This window comes from Rhodamnia argentea, chromosome 9 (genome assembly GCF_020921035.1).
Source record: "Rhodamnia argentea isolate NSW1041297 chromosome 9, ASM2092103v1, whole genome shotgun sequence".
NCBI classification, from domain to species: domain Eukaryota; kingdom Viridiplantae; phylum Streptophyta; class Magnoliopsida; order Myrtales; family Myrtaceae; genus Rhodamnia; species Rhodamnia argentea.
The window spans coordinates 23,658,717-23,681,696 of record NC_063158.1 but is presented as its reverse complement, the minus strand read 5'-3'; the positions used below and the strand labels follow the sequence as shown (position 1 = coordinate 23,681,696).

At 37.0% G+C, this 22,980-nt stretch overlaps 1 protein-coding gene and 1 long non-coding RNA gene across 3 annotated transcripts; both read right to left on the bottom strand.

Annotated features, from left to right (window-relative positions):
* Positions 1-1,854: 1,854 nt before the first annotated feature.
* LOC125316719 lies at positions 1,855-20,016 on the bottom strand. The gene is made up of 3 exons (XR_007199807.1): positions 19,897-20,016; positions 17,214-17,216; positions 1,855-1,865 (listed from the first exon to the last, which is right to left on the bottom strand). It is a non-coding gene; the product is annotated as an uncharacterized LOC125316719 (long non-coding RNA).
* On the bottom strand, positions 4,904-6,760 carry LOC115739831. 2 transcript variants are annotated; one of them, XM_048285847.1, is made up of 3 exons: positions 6,460-6,760; positions 5,044-6,067; positions 4,904-4,978 (listed from the first exon to the last, which is right to left on the bottom strand). In XM_048285847.1, the coding sequence occupies exons 1-2, from the start codon at positions 6,746-6,748 to the stop codon at positions 5,058-5,060; spliced, it is 1,299 nt and encodes a 432-aa protein (XP_048141804.1). In that variant the 5' UTR covers positions 6,749-6,760; the 3' UTR covers positions 4,904-4,978; positions 5,044-5,057. The 2 variants fall into 2 exon arrangements, with proteins under 2 accessions (XP_048141804.1, XP_030528970.1); XM_030673110.2 differs by having other exon boundaries at positions 4,904-6,067; positions 6,460-6,759.
* Positions 20,017-22,980: the final 2,964 nt, after the last annotated feature.

The window sequence follows — 22,980 nt, the reverse complement described above, 5'->3', positions numbered from 1 at the left end:
GAAAACTTATCAAAAGCACCTAGTCGAGTAAAGATTTATGCTTAATTGGGCGGTTTTCCATTTTCGTCTGAATGAACTCTCTATTTTGACATCATCATTAGAAGACGTAAATAGTTCATAGTCACCTTAATTTGTACCTTCGTTCGTACTATTAGTTTATTAGATCTTTCAATCACATGAACATAAATTGATAAATAAACAAACCCGAATCAAAAGAAAACATTGTTGATCCGATGAGAGAAGATGTCTTCCGATGAGTATGGATCTTCACCTCTCTCCTCTATAATAATTATGATGGAGGGTGTATTTTTTTTCTCTTGTGATTTTCTGAAAGAAGCATAAGCTTAAGAATGCAATAGCTGTTCTCACAAAAAAGAGATCTTATATAGAGGGACTAATGGGACTAATCCTAAAGTTGCCAAATCTCAACCGTCCATCAAGGCTTAAGAATCGGGGTTTTAGAAACCCAATTAGATGTAACAAATATATGCCCGTAATATATTTAATTAAATAATATACCTAATAAGCCACATATTTGGGTGGATATCGTCAAATCGAACATTCTCCCATTTGGCCAAAGTTTCTATTATCTATCTAATTCATGAGGCTTAGCACAATATAATCGGGCATATAAAACATCCCTCAAGTAAGGTCATGTTTGACATTTATACATAAAGAATCGAAGCCAATATCCATGCTCGATGCCACAAGTATCGTTCTCCGGTTACTATCCCAGCACAAACATCAAACACAACATCTAATGGATTAATAGTCATGAATAATAATGTTTTATAGTATAAACAAGTTCATGAGGTCCATACATAATTGTTTGTTTTAAAAGGCTTCAAATGTGCACATATAACAAGAAGCAACAAACCATAAATTGAAAATTCATTACATGAGATGATCACAAAATATATCCAAAACCATGGTATAAAATAAAGGCTATCAACCAAACCCATGTTAGTAACATGTTCTCCAAAGAGATTGGGTGGCAAGCCTTTCGTCATGGGATCCGCTAATATGACTTTCGTACTAATATGCTAAATGAACACAATTTGATTTTCAACTCTTTCTCTCACAATGTCAATATGTTTAGATGCACCACTGGACTTGTTGTTTTTCGAAAAGAAAACAGCAGCTTGGTTGTTATAGTGAATCTTCAATGGTTTCGAAATAGTATCAACTACCTCAAGCCCCATAGTGAAGTTTTTCAACCATAAACCATGAAAACTTACCTCTTAATATGCCACGAACTTTGCCTCCATAGTGGAAGATACAATTATGGATTGCTTTGCACTCTTCCATGAGATGGGTCTTCCAGTGAGCATAAAAATGTAATCCGATGTGGATTTCTTGGTGTCAATGCATCCAACATAATCAAAATTAGAATAATGAATAACCTCAAGGCTATTTGTTATCTTGTAGGTAAGCATAAAATCTTTTTTATCCTATAAGTAGCGCATCACTTTCTTAGCTGCTTTCCAACAACCCATTCTTGGGTTTATTTGGTAACAACCAAGCATCCCAACCACATATGCTATGTCCGGGCAAGTACATACTTGAGCATACATAAGACTCTCTATTGTAGATGCATAGGGAACATGATCCATTTGTACAAGCTCGAGTTGATTTCTAGGGCATTACAACGGGTTGAATTTGTTACCCTTAACAACAAGGGCAAGACTGGGCTGATCATTAAAGATATCTTATTGGATCGCTTCCACGTTTCATTAGCAGATTTCTGCTTATTTGAGCTTTCATTCGTGAGTTCAGCGGGAGCGTTAATACATAATGCATAGTCTAAGTCCATGACCCAAAAAATGAGGCTTATTTGCTCTTTTCAGCTCGTAAAACTTGTACCACTCAATGGTTCAATGAAGGAAAGATAACTCGTAATAGCAGTAGGGTTGTGTGCTAGATTAGTAAAATTGTGCACATTAGTATCTTTAAGGAAATCCACAAAAACAAATAAATGATTTAATTCATCATCACAATAAACTGAAAAATAAACAGTCCTTTACATGGAAAGGTAAAATACACAAATACTTACCAAAAGAAATCCAAAAATTATCTATAGCCTTCCGTTGGGCCGGCCATAAACACTTTAAATAGATTCTTTCATAATTTACTAGCAAATTTCATAAGGTAATAAAAAATCAAATTAAAATCACTGTTGGGTAAAATTAATTTGAATGTCATATTTGCAATCTATCCGGTTATCAGATTATCATTCTACTCGAAATTAAATATCTTAACTTTTCGTTGGGCTAGTTACAAATTTAATAATGAGCATAAAATAAGACGGTCTTATCAAAATCTAAATCTATTTAAAACAATAATCTTCCGTTGTGCCAATTACTATTCAAACAATTTAGAACTGCAATAAAGAATACATTTTATTCGACATACTAGAGTCTTCTTTATAGTTTTAACACAACCCAATTGCCAAAAGAATATAAGCAAGTATTGAGAAACAATCACGATTATTCTAACAGATTTATGCATTAGCAATACTTGCCGAATCAAAAGAAAAGGGAACAACACAAAATTAGGTCATTTAATGGTCGGATCACATGAACGATAACCAAAATTTACAACAGTATTCAACAATTTCCGATGTGTCGTTGATACAAAACGAATAAAACACATGATTGCATACGATTCTCAAAAAATCGATTATCGCCATATGTTTATTCCATCATCAATAAAATACCATGAATCAATCATAAAAGGAGATGAAGGATCATAATAAACATTATAACTATATCCGTGCGTTGAACAAACCACTGCTCCGATACCACATGTTAGTTTATTGGATCTTTCAATCACATGAAAATAAATTGATAAATAAACATAACCGAATCAAAAGAAGACATTGTTGATTCGATGAGAGAGCAGATATCTTCTTATGAGTATGGATTTTCACCACTCTCCTCTATAATAATTATGATGGAGCGTGTATTTTTTTCTCTCTTGTGATTTTGTGGAAGAAATGGAAGCGTAAAAATGCAATAGCCATTCTTCATAAAAAGAGATCCTTTCAAATCTCAATCATCTATTAAGGTTTAAAGGTAAGGATTCTAGAAATCCAATTGGATGTAACAAATATATGCGCGAAAAATATTTAATAAAATAATAAACTTGATAGGTCACATACCTGGGTGGATCTCGTCAAATCCAATAATTTAGCGGTTGGTGCAGGACTGCTCCAGAGGCATGCTTTTCGGTCTTTTCTAAGCTTGGAAGTGGGTTGAATGCTCGCTGTTCAGCCCGCCCTCGGTTCAAGCAGGAAGCGTTCAGCCCTCTCTCGGTCCGTTGGTGCCTCCCCCAGGCCGATCTCGATGCCCTCTGTCTTTGTCGTCATGAATTCGGCCATTTCGGCATCACGTACGATGTAATCGCATCGCTCTTGTAGGATCCGCTTCCAAGTTTTGTTATGAAAACCGACACGAGTTGTCGAGGATACGTAGGTCGTGGGCCCGTGGATAGAGCCAATTGCGTTCGAATGGCGGCTAACGTTTGAGTCCCTTCAAATAAATTCTCTACCGGCTTCTCTGTGAAGACACGTTCATATGCCTTTGGAATTGCCCTAACCTCTTTTTGCAGGACAGGTGATGATGGAGATGCGTAAGCCTCGGTTTCGGCAACATCATTTTCTTATCATTTTTTTTCTTATTTTTTAGCATGTAGATTTGATTTTTTTTTATTTAGATAATGTCATTAAGAAAAAAAAATTGAAAAACGGAAATAGATGGATTTAGGGGGTGCATGAAAGCCATCCAGAAACAAAATTTCTGTTGCAAACCTATTTCCGAAACAGAAACTCGTTTGGTAACATAATTCTATTTTTCCATTTCCGAAACAAAAAGTTGTTTCATAAATAGATTTGAAGAAGAAATGAGAAATAATAATTTTCTACTTTTCCGAGAAACAGAAATAGAAATCTCATTTTTTTTCAAACACCCGTCTTCGCCGACCACCACCCCCCCGGCAGGCCGCCGGTCGCCGCCGCCGGCCGCCGGCCTCCGCACCACCCGCCGCCGCCTGGTCGCCCCTCCGCCGCCGGTCGCCGGCTGACCGACACATTTTTCAAAAGTAGAAATTTTATATCGTTATCAAATACATTTTTTTGCACGTAAACTCATCCAGAAACAAAAATAGAAAAAACTATTTCTAATTAGAAATCTATTTCCGGAACATAATGGTTATCATTCACCCTCTTAGACTCTTCTTGCATTTCATGATAGGATTAGTTTTCTAGTTTTAATGCATATCATCTAGAGTTTCTTAAGTGAGTTGAAAGACTTTCCTTTTTTTTTTTATAAAAAATTTTTGTGCATAGCTCACACGGTTGTGAATCGAGAGTGTTATTACTAGGTCATGTGTTAAATTTGCCCAATGCATGAGTAGAATTTTATTATTATTATTGTTATTATTATTATTATTATTATTATTATTATTATTATTATTGTTGTTGAGTGATTCATCTTATTGATTGCATGATTGCCCATGACCACTTAAATTGGCATGTTAAGAAACCAAAAAAATAAAAAATAAAAAATTGCATAGGCTAGCGATTAATCTAAAACAACAAAGGTACAGGAAACTAGGTTAAATAAAACTTGACAAAACCAAGTTGTCGAACATAAGATCTTTGGTTAGAAGATGTAAGGCGAGCTCCGATGCTTTACATGGCTCCTAGCTGGCCCGAGCATAGGTCAAACGTAAGTGTTACATCATAAATTATAGTGACTTTTTCCCGTATTGGATAATTTAATATCACATATGTTAAACCACATATTATACACATAAACATATATATATTTTATATATAATTAATTGAAAACACAGTTGTACAGCATACTGCTATGGACAATTTCTCTCTCTTTCCTTCCATTTGTCCCCTCCAACGGGTCGATTATAGTGCGTTCCATAGCTCATATCATCAATAAAGCAATCAACAAACACATGCAACCCAATAATCAGATAGAAGGAAAAGCCCCTCCTCCAAAAAAAAAAAAAATTAATAATATTCTCTACCCAATAATTCCGTGTCATGATTGCTGGGAGATCCGACCCGGCTTTGCCTCCGCTGCAACTGCTTGAACATCTTCTCCGCCCGGACCCGGAACCACCGTACCCGGCGGATACGTCGGCACCATGCCTCCATTGGTTACCCCGTAGTATACCTGGTGGCTCATGCCATCAGCAACCACGGACCTCACCACTCCGCCGAACACCTGACCCGGGCTCGGGGCGGGCTGATGGTAGCCGATGGGTACTTGACCCGCTGAAGCGGGGTACTGCTGGACATAAGGTCCTGGGCCCATAATGGGCGGGACCGACATGTTACTGGGAGGCATGGGGCTCCGGATGTAATAGAAGGGCATAGGCTGCATCGGAGGCCCGGAATAGTGAGAAACCGGGGCGTAGTAACCCGCGGGATTGCCTGGATACCCGCCTGGCTGCACGACTATGGTTTCGCCCGTCTCGGCGATACTCTGACTCTCCTGCGGATCGGATTTGGGAACCGGATTCTCGGGCTTTGTCTTCACCGGAGGAAGGTCCGGCATGGATGGCACGCACGCTGAGGAGGTCGAGCAATACGGCGAATTGGGGACCGGGGCGGGCGAACCGGGGTCCGAAATTGAGACGGAATCGGGAAAACTGCTCCGGGCCTTCCATTTGGGCTCGCGGGGCTGGTTGTCCTCCGAAGTTTCCAGCCCAAACAAGTAGTCCGGGACTTCCGAGAGAATCGAAGAGGTCTCAGAGCGGAGGCGCTCGAGACCCAGGCCAGGAGGCGAGCCGCCACCGTTGAGGGCGTCCAGGAACCACTGGTCGCGGTTCGACGAGCCGTCGAGGAGCGAGCCGATGCTGCTGGCTCGAGACTCGTCGCCTTTGTTGAAGAGGAAGAGCCGGAGCCGAGCCGACCGCGGGTTGTGATTGTGGGCGACGCGATCGTACTCTTCCATCATGTTCTCTACATCCTCGTCCGTCGTCACCGAAATCAAGGCGTCCAGATCTTCATTGGGAAGCTGGTACTTCACTGTGAAGTTCGTCGTACCTACACAATATATTCCAACCAAGTATTTCGTCAATAAAAATGAAAGACACAACGAAGGAGACAGCAAAACAGACAAAGCAGGCCGATTATTCTTATTCCCTCCGAAAAAAACTTTATTTTTATCATGAAACGCGATATTATTTATTACGAACAAATTAAACAGTCATCATAAGTCCAGAATTGGCCTATGATACTGGTTCGATCAATCCAAGATCTTTCTCATGTCAACCAGATCGTTACAAATTGCATAATTGAAAAAAAAAAAAAAATTCTTGAATTTGAAGCATACGATATAGTCCAGATAACAAGAAATCAATCAAAAACATATGTAATTTCTAAAGCATATGAACGTAAGATCAGAATGGCTATATAGATAGGGTCTTGATTAGTGCCTGAGAGCTTGGAGAGCTTGTTGAGGAGAGCGTTGAAGGTGGTGGCGCGCTGGACGGCGATGATCCGGGTGTCGCCGCCAACGTAGCGAAGCAGATTGTCGTGCGGGCGGGGGAGGATCTTGCCGCCGAAGCTGCACATGAAGCGGACGAGCAGGTGGAGATCGTGGGGGTGGTGGTGCTCGGATCGTGGGGAGGACGCGAGCAAGTCGTTGGCGGTGGCGGTGGGGTCGAGGTCCAGAGGGTGGTGGGTGGCCATATTTTCTTTCTTGGACAGGAGTGAGAGTGGCATAAAAGCTGGAAAAAAGGTAGGGTTATATAAGATTCCAGGCGAGTAGAGAGATGAAGATAACGTGTTAGTGTGCGACCACAAAGGGAAGGTTCTCCTAAAGATGCTCGGAGAGAGTTGAAGAAAACGACGGCAAAGAATTACTTTTTCTTTTCATGGCAAGGGACATTGCACATAGATTGTTTCTTCTTGTGGGCCAAAATTATTGCATCAACCTAAAACACATACTAAATACAATTTGAATCGTTAAGAACGGCCGATCTTTTATGGGTTTCCTCATATCCGACGATTCAAAATCAATTTACGATATTTTTCTGATTCATGATATGCTCGGTCATACTGACTTGGCCATTACTAAAAAAGTAAGGTAAAATTTAAATGGTTAGATTTCTTTCACAATAAATAGAACTCGTGTCCACCCACTGTGTATACTTGATTCATCGAATTCCGGGGGGCTATGGTAAATCCGAGACGTCGGGATCGTATTAAATTTAGTCTCTCAAAAGCAGTTGATATGATTCTATGACTTAAAACGCGTTAGTGAACATCAAGATCGTGTTAGAACTTGTTGTTTCATCGTAGAGATTTACAAACGGTCTACAACAAAATGCAGAAATTTGATTTGGTGATATTAGTTTGGACAAAAAGAGAAAGAAGACGACAGCTCGTGTGTTGTTAGTGTCGTTGGGCCATAGGACTTGATTTCTACGGCCGACCATGTGTTTTTATTACAGGGGAAAGGGACGAGAGGGCGGACTCTACACATCAACGTGCCTATCTTTATTTGTGTCACTTACAAAAACATTTCCGATTGCATTAGCAATTAGACTCTCATTTGAGTTGCCCACCAAAATCTATATGTTTTTTTGTTACATTTATTAATTAATTTTTCAGTTGCTATTTTTCATTTTACTTGCTTGCAAGATTTTCATATCAACACTCTTTTTTTAAGCTTCCAACCTTAATGAGAGTTACTACTAACTTTTCTCCGATCAAGTTACCAATTAGATTTGCTTTACTAACTCTTATTGACTTGGTTGCCAACGAACTTTTTTTGTCCTATTTTAAATTACCAACTTCTCTTAATTCCGATTAAAAAAAAAACATACTCATAGTTATATCAACAATTTTTTTTCAACAAATAAAAGGTTATATCACTTTTTATTTATTTATCTTAGTAACGCCTTAGAATTAACTAACTATTATGCGAAATTACCTAATTTTCTCCGACCAACTACTTTTGATTTAACAACTCTTATTTGAGTTGCTTGTACATAAGTTTTTTTTTTTTTGGTCAATATAACAATTTTTATTTTGGATTACTACTTGTATTTTCCTTATTAACAAACCATTGTCTACGATTAAATTATCAAGCAATGTTGCATTAATGTTTATTTGGGTTTTCCTAAAGAGCCAATTTCTCTATCTCTAACAAAGAGACGTTTATGTGATTATTTGTCAACTTTGATTTAAGTTTCTGAATAAAACCATAAATTTACTTACTAGTTACTATCATATAGAATTACCAACCTTTATTTAGTGACATACCATATTTTTTTCCCAACGTTTAACCAAATACAAAAGTCGATATATTAAAAAGTTCAAGTAAACATTGATAACTAATTCAAGTGAGAGTTGGTAATCAAACACTAGTTTATTAAGTAATCATGACTATTCACTTAAATCAAATTCCTTATTTTCATATGTAAATTTATGGATTAATTAAGAAAGGTGAATAAAAATTGGTAAAAGATAAGAAAAGTTAGTAAGTTAAAGCAAAAAAACTTCATAAGTAATTCAAATAAAAGTTTGGTGAACCAAAACTATATGATAACGTAATTAGAGAGAGTTCAGAATGTTGCTTTAATTAAGGTTGATAATTTCTTAAAAAAGGATTGAAACAAAAAATTAATATAAATATCGGTAAATAATTGAAGTTACAGTATGTAACCCAATCTATTGGAAGAAAATTGGGCGAGTCACACTAATTTAGGTTGGTAATCTTCAAAAAGAGTTAGTAAATATTAGAGATTGCTAACCAAGGAAAATAAAGATTAATAACCCCATAGAAAATTTATAAATAAAAAAGTAATTAAACGTGAATAAGTAAATCAAACTAAAATTGGTAACCTAAAACTTATTAGTAAATCACTTTGATTTAGATCTTTGATTTTATATGAGAGATTGTAATTTCAAAGCACGCAAATAAAAGTTAGTAAACTATACAAAAATTTTTAATTTGCAATCGATATAAAAATTGTAATTTGACAAATAAACATGAAAGTCACTAATAAATTACCAGGAAAAAAAGTCACTGGTCATGTGCTTACTAACAGGCATCTTTGATACTTACCAATAGTTATTGAAATTTACAAGCACGGAAAAAATTTAGCACTTTTGAGCATAGAACGATAGAGTTTTGCAGTGGAAAGATTGGAATTTTTACTGTTGTCTCCATACAAAAATCTTGTGCAAAAAGATATATATATATATATATATATATATATATATATATATATATATTTGCACAAGTGGCATTAGGAGATTGATATCTACGAAGGTCGTTTAGCAATGAAATATTAAGATTCCCGACTTCAGCTATACAAGTAGCAATATTTTAAACATTGTGTTGTGGGAAATTGTATTCTTATCATTGTCGGCAAAATAATTTCCAATGTATTCATTGCGCATAACACGAGAAAAACAATGCTTTGAAAATGACAAAATTTCTTTAGTTAGATGTTTAACAAGTACTCGAAAGACACTTATTAACAGAATCTTTCATTTAAATGTGGAAATCCAGATAGTTTTTATCCGCTGATCTGAAATCGACGTAGAAGAACAACCCACAAACTAAAAAAAGAAAAAAGATTCAAATTGAAAGATGGAGAGATGAAAAATGTGAAGACGAGTGGAAGAGATAAAGTCAATCAAAACAAGGAGTTTAGAACCTATAAGCTCATTGCGTGGATTTTAATAAACTATAGCCAAGTCATCGCCATGTCATCTACTGTTTTAATATATGAATTTTATGGCGTATTTTAATCGCCTGATGTTCTATATTCATGGCCGGCACGAAGTTGTACCAAAGCGTCGTCATCTAAACTCCCAAAAGATTATTAAAAAAATTGGAAATTATTTGGCTTAAAAATATTCCTAGAACACCAAAATAGTTAGTAAGAAGCAGTAGGTCTACAAAATTTCTTACATCACATGTGGCCAAACGAATCTCAACTTTTGAAGATCTCACTAGCATTGCTTAATCCATAAAACCGACCAAAAGAGGGTAAATTAAGAAGAAAATCTTCTCTTAATTTGAAGAAATTGGATTTAATCATTAATTAGTGGCAGATGTCAAAAGTGCTGCATCACGTTGCAACTCATAGGCTGATGATGCGTCAAGAGAAGGGAGAAAGTAAGGTACAAAATTAAGCACCAGCCGGACTCCAATTTTTTTTATTATTACTAGAATGTGACCGTACCTAACGTGTGATTGATTGGCTATATGGGCAATGAGTTCTCCAGTAGTCTCTCAGTTTCCCGTGTCATGCAATAAATTACTTGATAAACCTAGTACATATACTGAACTGAACCTGGACCGTTAGATTCAATGAAGTTAATGTAAGATCAACACAAAAATCTCTCATGTTCAAGTGTAGTACGTATGCTACATGTAATAATTAATCGGTCAAATGGTTTAAAACTTAGTTTTGCAAACAGAATTTCACGTATTGGATTCCATGGTCGACTCTCAAACTCAAGAAACCTCAGTCAGTCTATCAAGAATTAGACATCAAAATTGGTTTATAATCTATCCATTAGCTCAAGTTCTTTGAAATGAATTATAAATGTATTGCCTAAAATTTCACAGGCCAACCATAAATGGGTTCTAAATGGAATGACCAAAATTTCACGGCCCTATTCACTACCACTAACTCATTTAATTCATTATCCAAGTTCTTCGTGTAAAACACCAAGAAGAGCACGAACATTATGGTGGGGACAACTAGGACACCGTAAACATATTTTAATGCCAAAAGTGAATCTCAAGACAGATTGGGTCAGATTGAGTATGGGTTGAGATTTTTACGCTACAAATAAATAGGTCATAAACGGATTAAATGTATCAATTTAGGACGAACCACTTATGACCTTACCTACTTGTTTGACAGGCCTACCAAAATATGGGTTTGAGCTTAAATGCAGCATAGGTCTGGGGCTCATCACTCTCATCATAGAGAGAGAGAGAGAGAGAGAGAGAGAGAGAGAGAGAGAGAGAGAGAGAGAGAGAGAGAGTAGATAGTGTTGTCGTAAATCGTGGTGGTGGGTAGAGACAAAAGGGCAACTTTGGCTTGGTGGATGGATGCGCTAGGAATCACACCCTGATTTCAGAAAAATAATGGAAGCAAACAATTCACACGGTAGATTATGATAACAAAATAACATAATTGGAAGAACACAGTGAATTTGTTATTGAAGTTTGCCCAAATTTGAGCTATGTCTTTGCGTATAATAACTTTGCGAATCCCTTAGACTCGAAGAAAGTAGGAATATAATGGTAATCTTCTCACAAGATCAGGGAACAAAGAGATTGAAAACACTCACAAAGCCATCACGACCTCTCTTTTTTTTCCCTTTTTCCTTTGTTCTCTATCTTCTTCTCTGCTATTAATGGCTACAATCTCTTAATAACCGATATATGAGGTATAGCTTTTAACCTAAAAACATAAAGAAGAGAAAAGACCAAAAAAAATAAAGCCCTTAATAATTATTTGGCTTCACCCGCCAACGGGTATGGATGCTTCGGTGAATTGGATCAGTGATTAGGCGTGTAATAACAAGAAAGTGAAGAGAAGTTTGGTGATTTGAGACTACGATTTCTTGGGGGAGTCAGGCATCAAGTTAAATTCGCAGTGTTAGTTTTAAGCATGTTGATGTCATTTATTTGAGGAGTAAATTAAAGACGTACTTTCACCCTATGAACTGAAGGATCTAACTTTTAAGTTTAATAGGTGTTTTCTTTAATTTATAAGTTTTGATTAATGACTTACAGAGATCAGATTAAAGTCCATCAATCATAGATGTGCTTCTTATCCTGCCTCCAACGTATAAGAAGTAGGACGATCGTCGAGGAAATGGCTTTGAAAAGGAACACATCGGACTGAAAAGATTTTTAGGAGGGCCATGTTTTCCTCCCATTCTGGTTGAAGGAAACCCCAAACCAATGGAAACTTCCTTCAATCGCCCTTTTGATTGGTCAATTGCAGTCATAAACATCAACCACATTTGTACATAATTAGTTTTGCAAGTAGGTGATGTCCACAACTTGTAACCCATCAATCAGAAGATGATTGGAGGAAGTTTCGTTCACAGGAAAATATGGCCCTTAAAAAGAAAACCTAAATAGTGCAAAAATGGGTAAACATTAGAAAGTACTAGATAATTGTAAGAGGAAATTAAGGATATGAACCATTAACTATGCCTTCAACTTAATTTAGGCCCCCACAATTGCTCAACAATCCTATACATAAATATGAACTTTGTGGACCGGTTTCGAGGTGGAAACCATATTTAGCAAATAGAAATAAACTTATTTGTAGCAAAATCCTCTAATATCTTGAAGTTTTGGCTCTTCAATGAATTCAATTTCTTTGCTCAAGAAGCAATATCACATCTACCCGAGTTCTTTTAGGTTGAAACCAAACTGAAGTCAACAAAAGTCGGTCGTCAACAAAATCAACATTGAGCCCCACTAACACTAAAGACAAAAGTATCAAAATTTAAGTACTGTTATAACGATGCCGTCAGACCAATGAGAGCACGCCAACTGGAAAGGAAAATCAGAGACATGAGACGTTTCAAGAAAATTGTTTTGCATTGGGCTAAATGCATCTCTTGCTCTGTACAATTTCATTGGATGTTTTCTCCCGTGCTCAGGCCTCAACGATCATGTCATCACTTGTCAATTTAGTGAGCGGTAGGCTTGTCCAAATATATAAATATATATATATATATATATATATATATATATATATATATATATATAACTCGTAAATGATATGCTGGGCTATTAAATTTGTTATTTATATTCAATAAAGGAGTCATAAATGAGTTTAGACATATCATGTGAGCTAAATGAATTTACAACTTATTAACATCTATGATTTTCTCTTCATTCACTCTAGCCATCACTCGTTCTCGCGCTAGCACATTCCGCACTCTCATCTCAATTTGAGTATGAATTTTCCTAAATTTGGTTAAATATAAAAGTATTTCAGTAATATGTGTCAGGTCGGTTATGTGTTGGGTATAAATTGAGTTGGGTATAGATCCCTAAAATCTCATTGCATGGAAATGGGTTAAATGGGTCTATTTTAATAGGGTCACTTTCGATTCGATCCAAATCTAACTCGACGAATTTGGTGGTCTCTGAAATACTAGATAAGCACGGCTTTTCTTGGATTGAAAGCACGAAACTATTATACACAGCTGAACATCAGCTCCAGTCCGACAAGAAGAAAAGTAAGCATCAGCTCCGTCTAAAAGTGTCCAAGTCTCCAACCAAAAATTCAAAATGGATAACAATGGAATCACAAAAAGAACTTTCAAGATCCTCTCTCTCTCTCTCTCTCTCTCTCTGCTTTTAGGGCACCAGATCCGGCTCGAATTGTGTCTGGTATTTGGCGTTTCCTTTGTGCTCTAGTGCCGTTGACTAGACATTTCCTATATATATATTTTTTTGATATAACTAGTCACCACCCAATTCAAATTTCTTCAAATTTATATTACAATTATATGTGAATTGCCAAAGTTAAATCACTTTTTAAAACAAGGTGCAATTCCGTTGGCATAACCTCATCTTTGCGGAAGACAAACGAGAGGATCTTGACTAGGAACTCAATTTTTTTTTATCAGATAAAAGATATTTCATCACGTTTGTTGAGCAATAACATAGCTCATGTGATACTATTTGAATCCCCCTAGTAAGAAAGATCTTATGGAAAGTCCATGTAAAGTGATGGAATATTGCTGTAACTCCTTAATTTCAACACTAAAATACTTTGAAGGTAGGTTTTATTACATAGTTTGTGACAAAAAATGAGGATGCCTTCTCCGTTCAATCACATTCTCCACCAACTCGTCTCTCGCAACTCGGAGATCCGAATCTCTAAGCCTGTAAATATTTTATTGAGATGAAAAATAAATTGCGCGTATTCATGGGTCCTAAATTCATGTGGGTGGGCGGGCTCCCACAATTCATATTCATTTCTTTTTGCAGCTTATCTCCTTAAAGATACATATTTCAAGCCATAAAAGTAGACAAAAGGGACTGCATAGATGACAATCCAACATAGTTTGATTTACAAAAACCAAGATATGATATGACTAAAAAAAAACAAGCTAGGAGTCTTAAGCCTTTAGAACCCCAGTCTCTTATGTGTCTAACTTCACTAGCACATGTGCATGTCTATGTGGTTGAAGCAAAAGCAAAAAAAAATCTCTCTCGTTTAAGTTATCGCACTTACCTCTCACTTACTTGATGCTTTTAAATTAAGCACTTCCTGCACTTTTCAAAACATTGGGTAATTAAACTAAATGCCTTTCTTTAGGATAGTATAGATGGTGTCCTCAAGTTTGGATAAGTCCCAGATGCTAGGTTTCCATCATGATCGCAAGATCACCGGACTATAGCTCTCCTCGAGTCCATATTGGTTTGAAATACTACGTTTCATCCATAGCCGCGAGATCACCAGTTGTCATTTGACTCATTTCGACGATAGCCATGCCACCATTTACATAAACAAGGTCGCTAGGGATCGCTGTCATTGATGCCATACTTTTGGCCGGACCACCTCTACATTTCACCTTGAAGAAACCAAAAACTAGAGACAAGGCATCAACTTCCACCATGCCATCGACGGCTTCCGCTACTTCATCGACATTCACCATTAAGACTCCATCGGATGTTGAGGATGCTATCACCACCGAACATAGTTTCGAGTCATATCTTGGTCTTTCTAACTCGAACTATCTTTCGAAGCTGTAACATCTGCTTTGAGGCTGATCACAAAAGCAGTCTTTCACAAGGCTCATGATGATCTTTGCAAGGGGGCTAGTGTAATTCTTTGTCATCATTGGAAAATATTATCAGTCTGTAAATTTATTCTGAGGTGTTATAGGTCAGTTGATATTGAGAACCCTTACCCATGCGGCCTTCACAATTTCTTGCCAAGTCAGTCTTTTTCACCCAAATCACAAGTATCGTAAAGGGAGAAAATTTAGAAAGTGAAGCTCTAAAATTGTGTTTCTTATGAGATGATATAAATGATGGAAAGATAGAGGAGACCCCTACATAAAGAGAGACTCCTCTAATTACAACTGTGCATTTCTCCTCAATCTAATGGTGGAGATTCCATTTGCCCCTTTACCAACTACTTGCACTAATTACAAGAATGCTCTAGACTATGGTACATTTATCATATTGTCCGCCCCTTGGAATATTCTAGATTATACAAGAAAGGCTCACCTAGTCTTCTCGGATCAATAGAAGATGATTGGAGGAAGTTTCGTTCAATCAGCATATGAGGAAAATACAGCCCTTAAAAAGAAAACTTAAAGAGTGCAAAAATGAGCAAACATTAGAAAGTACTAGATAGCTGTAAGGGAACATTAAGGATAAGGACCATTAACTTTGCCTTTGACGTAATTTAGGCACCCGTATTGCTCCACAATCCTATACTTAGATGGGAAATTTGTGGACCGATTTGGAGGTGGAAACCATATTTAGCAGATCGAAATAAAACATAAATCCACTAATATCTTGTAGTTTTGGCTCTTCAATGAATTCGATTTCTTTGCTCAAGAAGTAATATCACATCTACCCGACCTCTTTTAGGTTGAAACCAAGCTGAAGTCAACAATATTTTTTTTGGTAAATTGTTAAAAAGGCAAGTCGCAAAGGGAAATGGTGACAATAGTTTATTGTCAAGAAAACCAACATTGAGCCCCACTAACTTTAAAGTTCCCAATGAAAAAGTCCACAAAAGTAACTAAATTTAAGTACTAAAGTAATGACACCGTCGGACCAACGAGTGCTTGCCAACTGGAAATGCGTTCCGAGACATGAGACGCTTCAAGAAATTTATTTTGCATTGGGCAATATGCATCTCTTGTTCTATGCAAATTCATTGGATGTTTCTCGCGAGCACAGGCCTCAAAGGTCATGTTATTACATGTCGGTTTAGTAGTCGCTAGATTTATAAAAAAAGGATCATAAATCCATTTGTTAACCCTTATATGATGTGCTGATCGTATATAGATTAGTTATATTTAGTAATTGGGTCATATATGATTTCGATATAATATCGGTGTTAAATGAGTTTTACAACTTATTTAGGCCCAACCAACATCTATGGTTCTTTTTCATTCTCTCTAGCCATCATTCGCTCCCGCGCTCGTTCACTCCGTATTCTCCTATCAGTTGAGTATGAATTTTCTTAGATTGGATTAAATATGAAAGTGCTTTAGCAATATGAATCGGTCGAGTATGTGTTTGAATGAGTTGGATTTGATATAAATAACTAAATTTGTATTTTTTGGAAATGAGTTAAATGAATCTATTTGGATCGAATTATTTTCTATTGAATTTGAACCTTACCCGATCCATCCATTTGATGAATCTAGTGGTCACTAAAACAGCAGGTAAATGCTGCTTTCTTGGATTAAAACGGTGAAACTGTTATACACAACTGAACATCAGCTCCAATCGGACAAAAAGAAAAGTAAGCATCTCTGTTTAAATTCCGGCAGAATTTGTGTCTGTACAGTCCTTTATCTATATCCAGTTGCAAGTTGTTGGTTCCTAATCGCGTGTGATATTTCTGTCTGGAATTGGCATAGAACCTGGTTTCCTTTAATTAAAACCCGAAGACCGACTTATGGCGGAAGATATTTAGCTGCGGGAGAAATTCCAGCGGAGCACCCTCACTTTAAAGGTCGTTGCTTTCGGCCACATGACCTGATTAAAGTTCGGGTCATGTGATCATGTCAACATAAGAACGATAGGTGGTAATCCTGGACCCCCGATTGGGTCCGTTTCCAATGATATGCGGACCACATCACGCTTAGGAGAGCGTGATCCACAAAGTGTCGAACGTTTGTGAAGATTTTTCTTCTTCGAAGAAAGATAAGGACATCTCTAAACACTTGAGAGATTGACCCAAACGACACTCCAAAAGCGATGAAACAAGATGCCAAATCATGATTTGGAAAAGGAAGTTGTCAAGACCAAAGAGGAGGGGTGTCCCTGGATGTCGCCGCAAGCCCCCGCCATTTTGACCCTAGTTTTGAATGCATTAACCTTCTCCAATCACGGATAGAATTCAGTTGAGATCCCATCTAGACAAAAAGTCTATTACAATTCATATTAGTTGTTGGTCTTACTTCAAATTGAAATTTCCAATCCCACTATCTTGATAGTTTGAAAAGAAAATTTGAAAAAGGATCGAATTTTCTTTTAAAAAGATTTCATGAAAATCCATATAACCTAATGTTCCCAATTTTGCAGAATTTGAGTTTACAATTTAAAAGTGGGAAAATTTCAAATAATGGTCGGAAGTATCCTTACTTTCTCAAATAAGGGTCTGAAATAGATTTTATTTCAAATAAATGCTTGAAATGCCCTTATTGTTTCAAAGAATAGCCTGACTAATGGCATTTTAGCTATTTCCTTTTTTCAATTTTTTTTTCCTTTTTCTTTCTTTTTTACCATTTTTTTTTTCTTGTTTCATTTTTGTTTTTTCCCCCTGCTTCTTGCCAATGACTGGGTAGGCCATCAACGAGGGCTAGGCGAGCCCGGCAAGGGTCGCCTCTCCCAGGCAAGGCCGGTGAACCGAAGGCGACCCTAGCTTGGGCAAGCTGAGGGCGGCCCTCATCGGCCTCACGAAGGGCTGTGTCTGATTCTGGTCTCAATGATGGCCCTGCTTTCACTCCTGAAGCACTCGTTCCTTGGCCTTAAGTTGTCCAAGTCCTCCTCTCCCTGCACCCCTTCTTCGTTCTATGCCAAAAGCACCATTTTTGCCATGGTACATTGTCCGACAATCGGAGATTTTGAGCACTCGGAGGTCAACCCAAGAGGGGTTAATTTCTCTTCTCGTTTCTGTTTCTGAAAACTTCTTGCAGGTAAACAAAGGCCAAGCCCCACCGTCCTTCACGCTGAAGGATCAACATGGCAAGAATGTGAGCCTGTCTAAGTTCGAGGGCAAGCCTATGGTTGTCTATGTCTACCCTGCTGACGAGAAGCCAGATCTGGCTAGTGAGGGCCGCCCTCCACTTGCCAGGGCAATGCCAGCGGGGGCAGAACTTGACGACCCTCGTATATCATGAAAATAATTATTGTTTAGTTAATTACTTGACAAATACCGAGACATTTATTAAGAAAATTCCGTAAAAGTAAACCCTTTTTGGCTGAGTATGTGAAAAGTCCATTTGATCTTACCCGAAGTAGTTAAATGACCTCTTTATGATCCATTTAAGTTTGTTAAATAACCCATATATGAACCCCGCTCTTAAATGTGGGTTAATATATGGATTCTTGACCCATTGGCCACCTCTAACCATACCCAAGTCAAACTATGTGAACTCAAAGATCATATGGAGTCCAGCTTTCAATATTGATTGACAAGATCGTCGAGCTTCATATTCAGAAAAGAGATGAAGATGAGGATTAGGTTGTTGGAATCGAGCACTACAGACCATCCAAACTGAAATAGGAATTGAGTGGGGAAAACAAACTAATAGCATAACGTGCAAAATAAAGTGTTCTGTTTGCTGCATGCAAGCAGTTGTCGACTCGATAGGTACGGGTGCATCACGTGAACACCTTCACGTTAGGTGAGCTTATGAGCATGAGAATGCATTTCATGCAAGCTTGTCATTACAATGCACTTAATGCAACATTTAACATACTTATTTCTAGAAAGATACTATGTTATTTAAGAAAGAGATTTGAGAAGCTCACAGTATAATATTATAACAGTGCACTCTCAACTACATGTGTTATGAATGGAAAAAAATATTGAGCAATCATGGTGGATCCACTTCTGATCTTATGACTGGCAATTCACCGTCGTCTTGTCATACTGTCACGCTAGCAAAACCCTTTAAGAAATTTATGGATGATCGTATAATTGCGTATTTGGAAAATATACTGAATACGTAAACTAATACCTATCAATTGGCGCCGTTTGTAGTTTCCATGCGCAAATCATAATGGAAGGAGGCTATGACAGAAAAGAAAAAGAAAAATAGAAGTAAAGTACAAAGGCAGCAATAATACAACATGTTCAAGAGACAGAACTACTATGGCTGGCAAAACAAATGCATTTACTTGAAAAAAGACGTAGTGAAATTTGGGAAAATGGAAGATTGAGGGCTATGTGCCTAAATTATTCAATGCCTTAGAAGCACGAAAGAGTGTGGGACCATTCTCATTTGTTTGACACAGCAAACACTTGTAACTGATGGAGTCTCTCCACAAGCACAACATGATTGTGTGATGAATGAGACAACTAAAGTGGATTATGGCCGACTTTCCCACTTTGTGTAGTTTAGAGATTAGCATTTGGCCAGAGTAAATCTGTACTCCAAGAACCATGCTTTAAGAGTACTTAACTTTATGACACGGTCTACGTCACCCAAAGCGCACAACCCTTGTATATTCCACATATTAAGTCAAAACGATCAACCGTGACGAGACGCACAAATGTATCTTTTAATCATGTGAAAGACAAAATTACAACAAAGTTAGACCCAATCGTTTCATTTGTACCATTGTCTACTTATAAAGTCATTGGAACAGCACCAAGTCAGATGGTGGGATAGTCAACTAACAACCACAAATGTCGTTTGTTGAAGCTGGATCACTTGCTAATCCGGTTTCGTCATTTTGATTGCCCAATTCCTTTTTTTTTTTTATGTGTTTTTATTATAAGCTAAAATTAGAAGACAAAATTATAAGAGGGCTCACACAATTAAGGTTCTAATGAAACATATCCAATTGACAAATAAACATATCATGCGGTATGTAGTACGTACATGTCAGACGTAGACTTTTGGCTAACAAGCATATCACACAGATATGTGATGCGTACATGTCAGATATGGACTTTTGGCTGACAAGCATATCACGTGGATATGTGGTATACGTGGAAACGTCACTCTCACGGAATGTCATCTTAGCTTTTCTCAATTCTTAATAACTCAAAAAAAAAAAAAAAAATAGAAACATAGTTATCTTGTATAGTTTGTCTTCTAATTTTAACTTACAATAAAAACACACAAAAGTAAAAAAAAAAGGAGGGGGAATGTGGAGTCAAAATAATGAATTGCAACAAAAAATTTGTGGTCATTAGTTGACCGTCTCACCTTCTGCTTTTTAATTTATTGAGCACGATTCTTTTAATTTCTTTCCTTCCCTTTTCCATGAGCAACTACCCCTTACCCTTACTTCCTCAAAAGCGTCCCTTACAATTCAAGTGCATGGATTGGTGGGATGCTATCTTTTTATGCTTAGTTTTTCCTTCAGCATTGTCGCTACAAAACCTGTTGGGGTAAACTTGAGAATCTGATGAAGATAGACTAGTAGAAACAAATCCTGGATGCTTTGATGCGTGATGACGATCAATGTCCTTAAGGTATTATTTGCCCCCACTATTATTGCTGCCAAGTTTAGAACAAATATACCTCAGGATATACACCAAAGCCGCAGAGAAAACGAGTTCGGCAATTACTCAATCTCTCTTGGAAATTTCACGTTGAATGTGTTGTGTGTATAAAAAGAGAAAAAGACGAAGAGGGTAATGTATCTGTGAAGTTGTGAACAGTTGTCATCAATATCAATAACATACGATTTGGCGTCCATTCAAAGATACCAAATCAATACAACTCTTGAGAATAGGTACCTTATCCCTAGCCATCACCACTCTTCACATTTAAACTAACTTCCTTTCAAAACTGCCACTAACCTCTCTTTCGAAACGAAGAGTCATCTCTTTTCATTGAAGAGACACATCTTTATGATTACAAACTATTTCAACAATCCCCTACTTAGTTTGTTATCTCCACTAATTTACATAATTACATGCATACAAGAAGGTATCCGTTAAGATTTGAACCTTCAATTAGTGTAAATAATTTCATTAACAAAATCAGTGGTAGATAAAACTTGGAACCATGATTCCATTTGTAAATCAAACTATCAACATGTGGATTTACATACATTTTGTTAGAAATTTCCTATGCCTCAGTACTTTTATGGCCTTGTGCTCCCTCCTACATTCATGAACATTTACAAAGTTCATCCAACTTTTGTTGAAGCGGCACCACTTCTTATGTTCATATAAGGGCAGTCCTTAATTTATTACATTAGCATTGCCTTGCTAAAAGCCTTGAACTTCATTAAGAATGTTCTCTTCACTGATCCTCCTAACTTTTCATGAGTACCAACCTTGTTCCCAAGTACTTGTTCACCGTCAAGTTACAATAATTTGTTGTTACCCATTTAACTTTAATAGCTATTAACACCTAAATTTTGATTTTCCTTAAATCAATCATATTTCATAAAAATGAGAATTAACTTTGGTTCTTGCCAAAAATAATTTTCATGCATAACATATTTAATTTTTCTCACCCATGCATTGCATTAGCATTCGTCACTCGAGCAGGTGTTTAAACTTAATTTGTTAGGCGATTCGGACCTAGATTGACGGAAATTTTTTTGGTAATTCATGAGTATTTGTGCCGAAAATGTACAGGAGATTGGGCCTATTTAGGAGCTTATAATTTAAAAAAGGCTTTAATTAAATGTCGATTATTTGAAACAAAGCCTTATTTGAGCTCAAAAGATGTGCGACTGTACCAACAGGGATGTGAGTAATTCGACCGAGCTTAGGAATTGGTGTGCCAAATTTCTTATATGGTTGGACCTTTTTTTAATTTCAAATCGGTCCATCTTTGCTCATTAAAATTTTAAGACTTTTAATTAATTGATCCATTACCCGAATAAAGCCTAATTTGAGCACATTAGTGAAATTCGGCCAGCCCATGCTTTCCCTCTTGTGGCCAAAATTTTGAAGTCTTTTGATAGTTTAGGACTCTTAATTATCAAAATTTTCAATCCTATGGCTATCGTTAAATCCTATCCTAGTTAGAGCTTATAAGCTAGCGGCCTAGATTGAATCCTACACCTACTAGTAAACCCATGATCTATATATACATTATTATGGCTAGGTTAGGGTTCCAAGCTCAGAATATCGAGAATTTTTTTAGAGCTACACACGAGAGGGCGAGAGAGTTGTGTTTCCTTTTCCTGCAGGCGTCCACCAGAATTCGAGAAGACTAAGGGATTGAATATACACGGCCACAAGTCTGAAAAGGAAGAGAAGCTTCATCCAGAGAGAGGATACGACAATTTGAGGGGAGGGAAAAGGAGCATACAAGTGGACAAAAATTTCTTGGCTCTTGAAGACCACTCGGGTTGTGATCACGGCTCTCTTTTGTTCACAGATAACTATCTTGTCGCCCACCCCCGCTTCGACAATAATCCACGATTTGTCGCGGCCTAGATTTTTTACATTAAAAAAACAAGCTGTTTTGCCACTGTTCACATGCTGTTTTTATGCTGTTTGTGTGCTGTTTTGTCCAAATCAAGGCCCTTTTTGCATGTTTTATGATCACTAACTAAGCAGATTTTTGCGGGAGAATAAAGGTAAGTATTTGATGCATTTTAGATGCTGTTTTGCATGGATTGAAGGCTGTTTGCTTTCTGTTCTTCGGTGTAAACACAAATTTTTTTTCGAAAATATTCAAGAACAACTTTCGCATATCAAAACCCTAATTTCTACCACAATTTCAAAAATTGGATTTTAATTGAACTTATTGGATATGTTTTTCAGAATAAAATCCCTAAATCTAAGTTAGGAAAATCTTTTTCCTAATAGGCAATGTCTACGTTAAGTTGGACAACCTTACCCAATTTAACCTTATCCATTGCCATTCGGATTCGACCTCCCAACTTAGTAAAGATGGGAAGTTAGTTAATCTAATCTATTACCAATTAGATCTAATTTGCTATCTTCAAAAAGTTGATTTTAGATTTAGGAATATCCTTTTTTCAAAAATTGTGAGAGGAAAAGGCTTGGTTTTCTTTGATGTGCTTTGCTTTGCTATCTTGGACT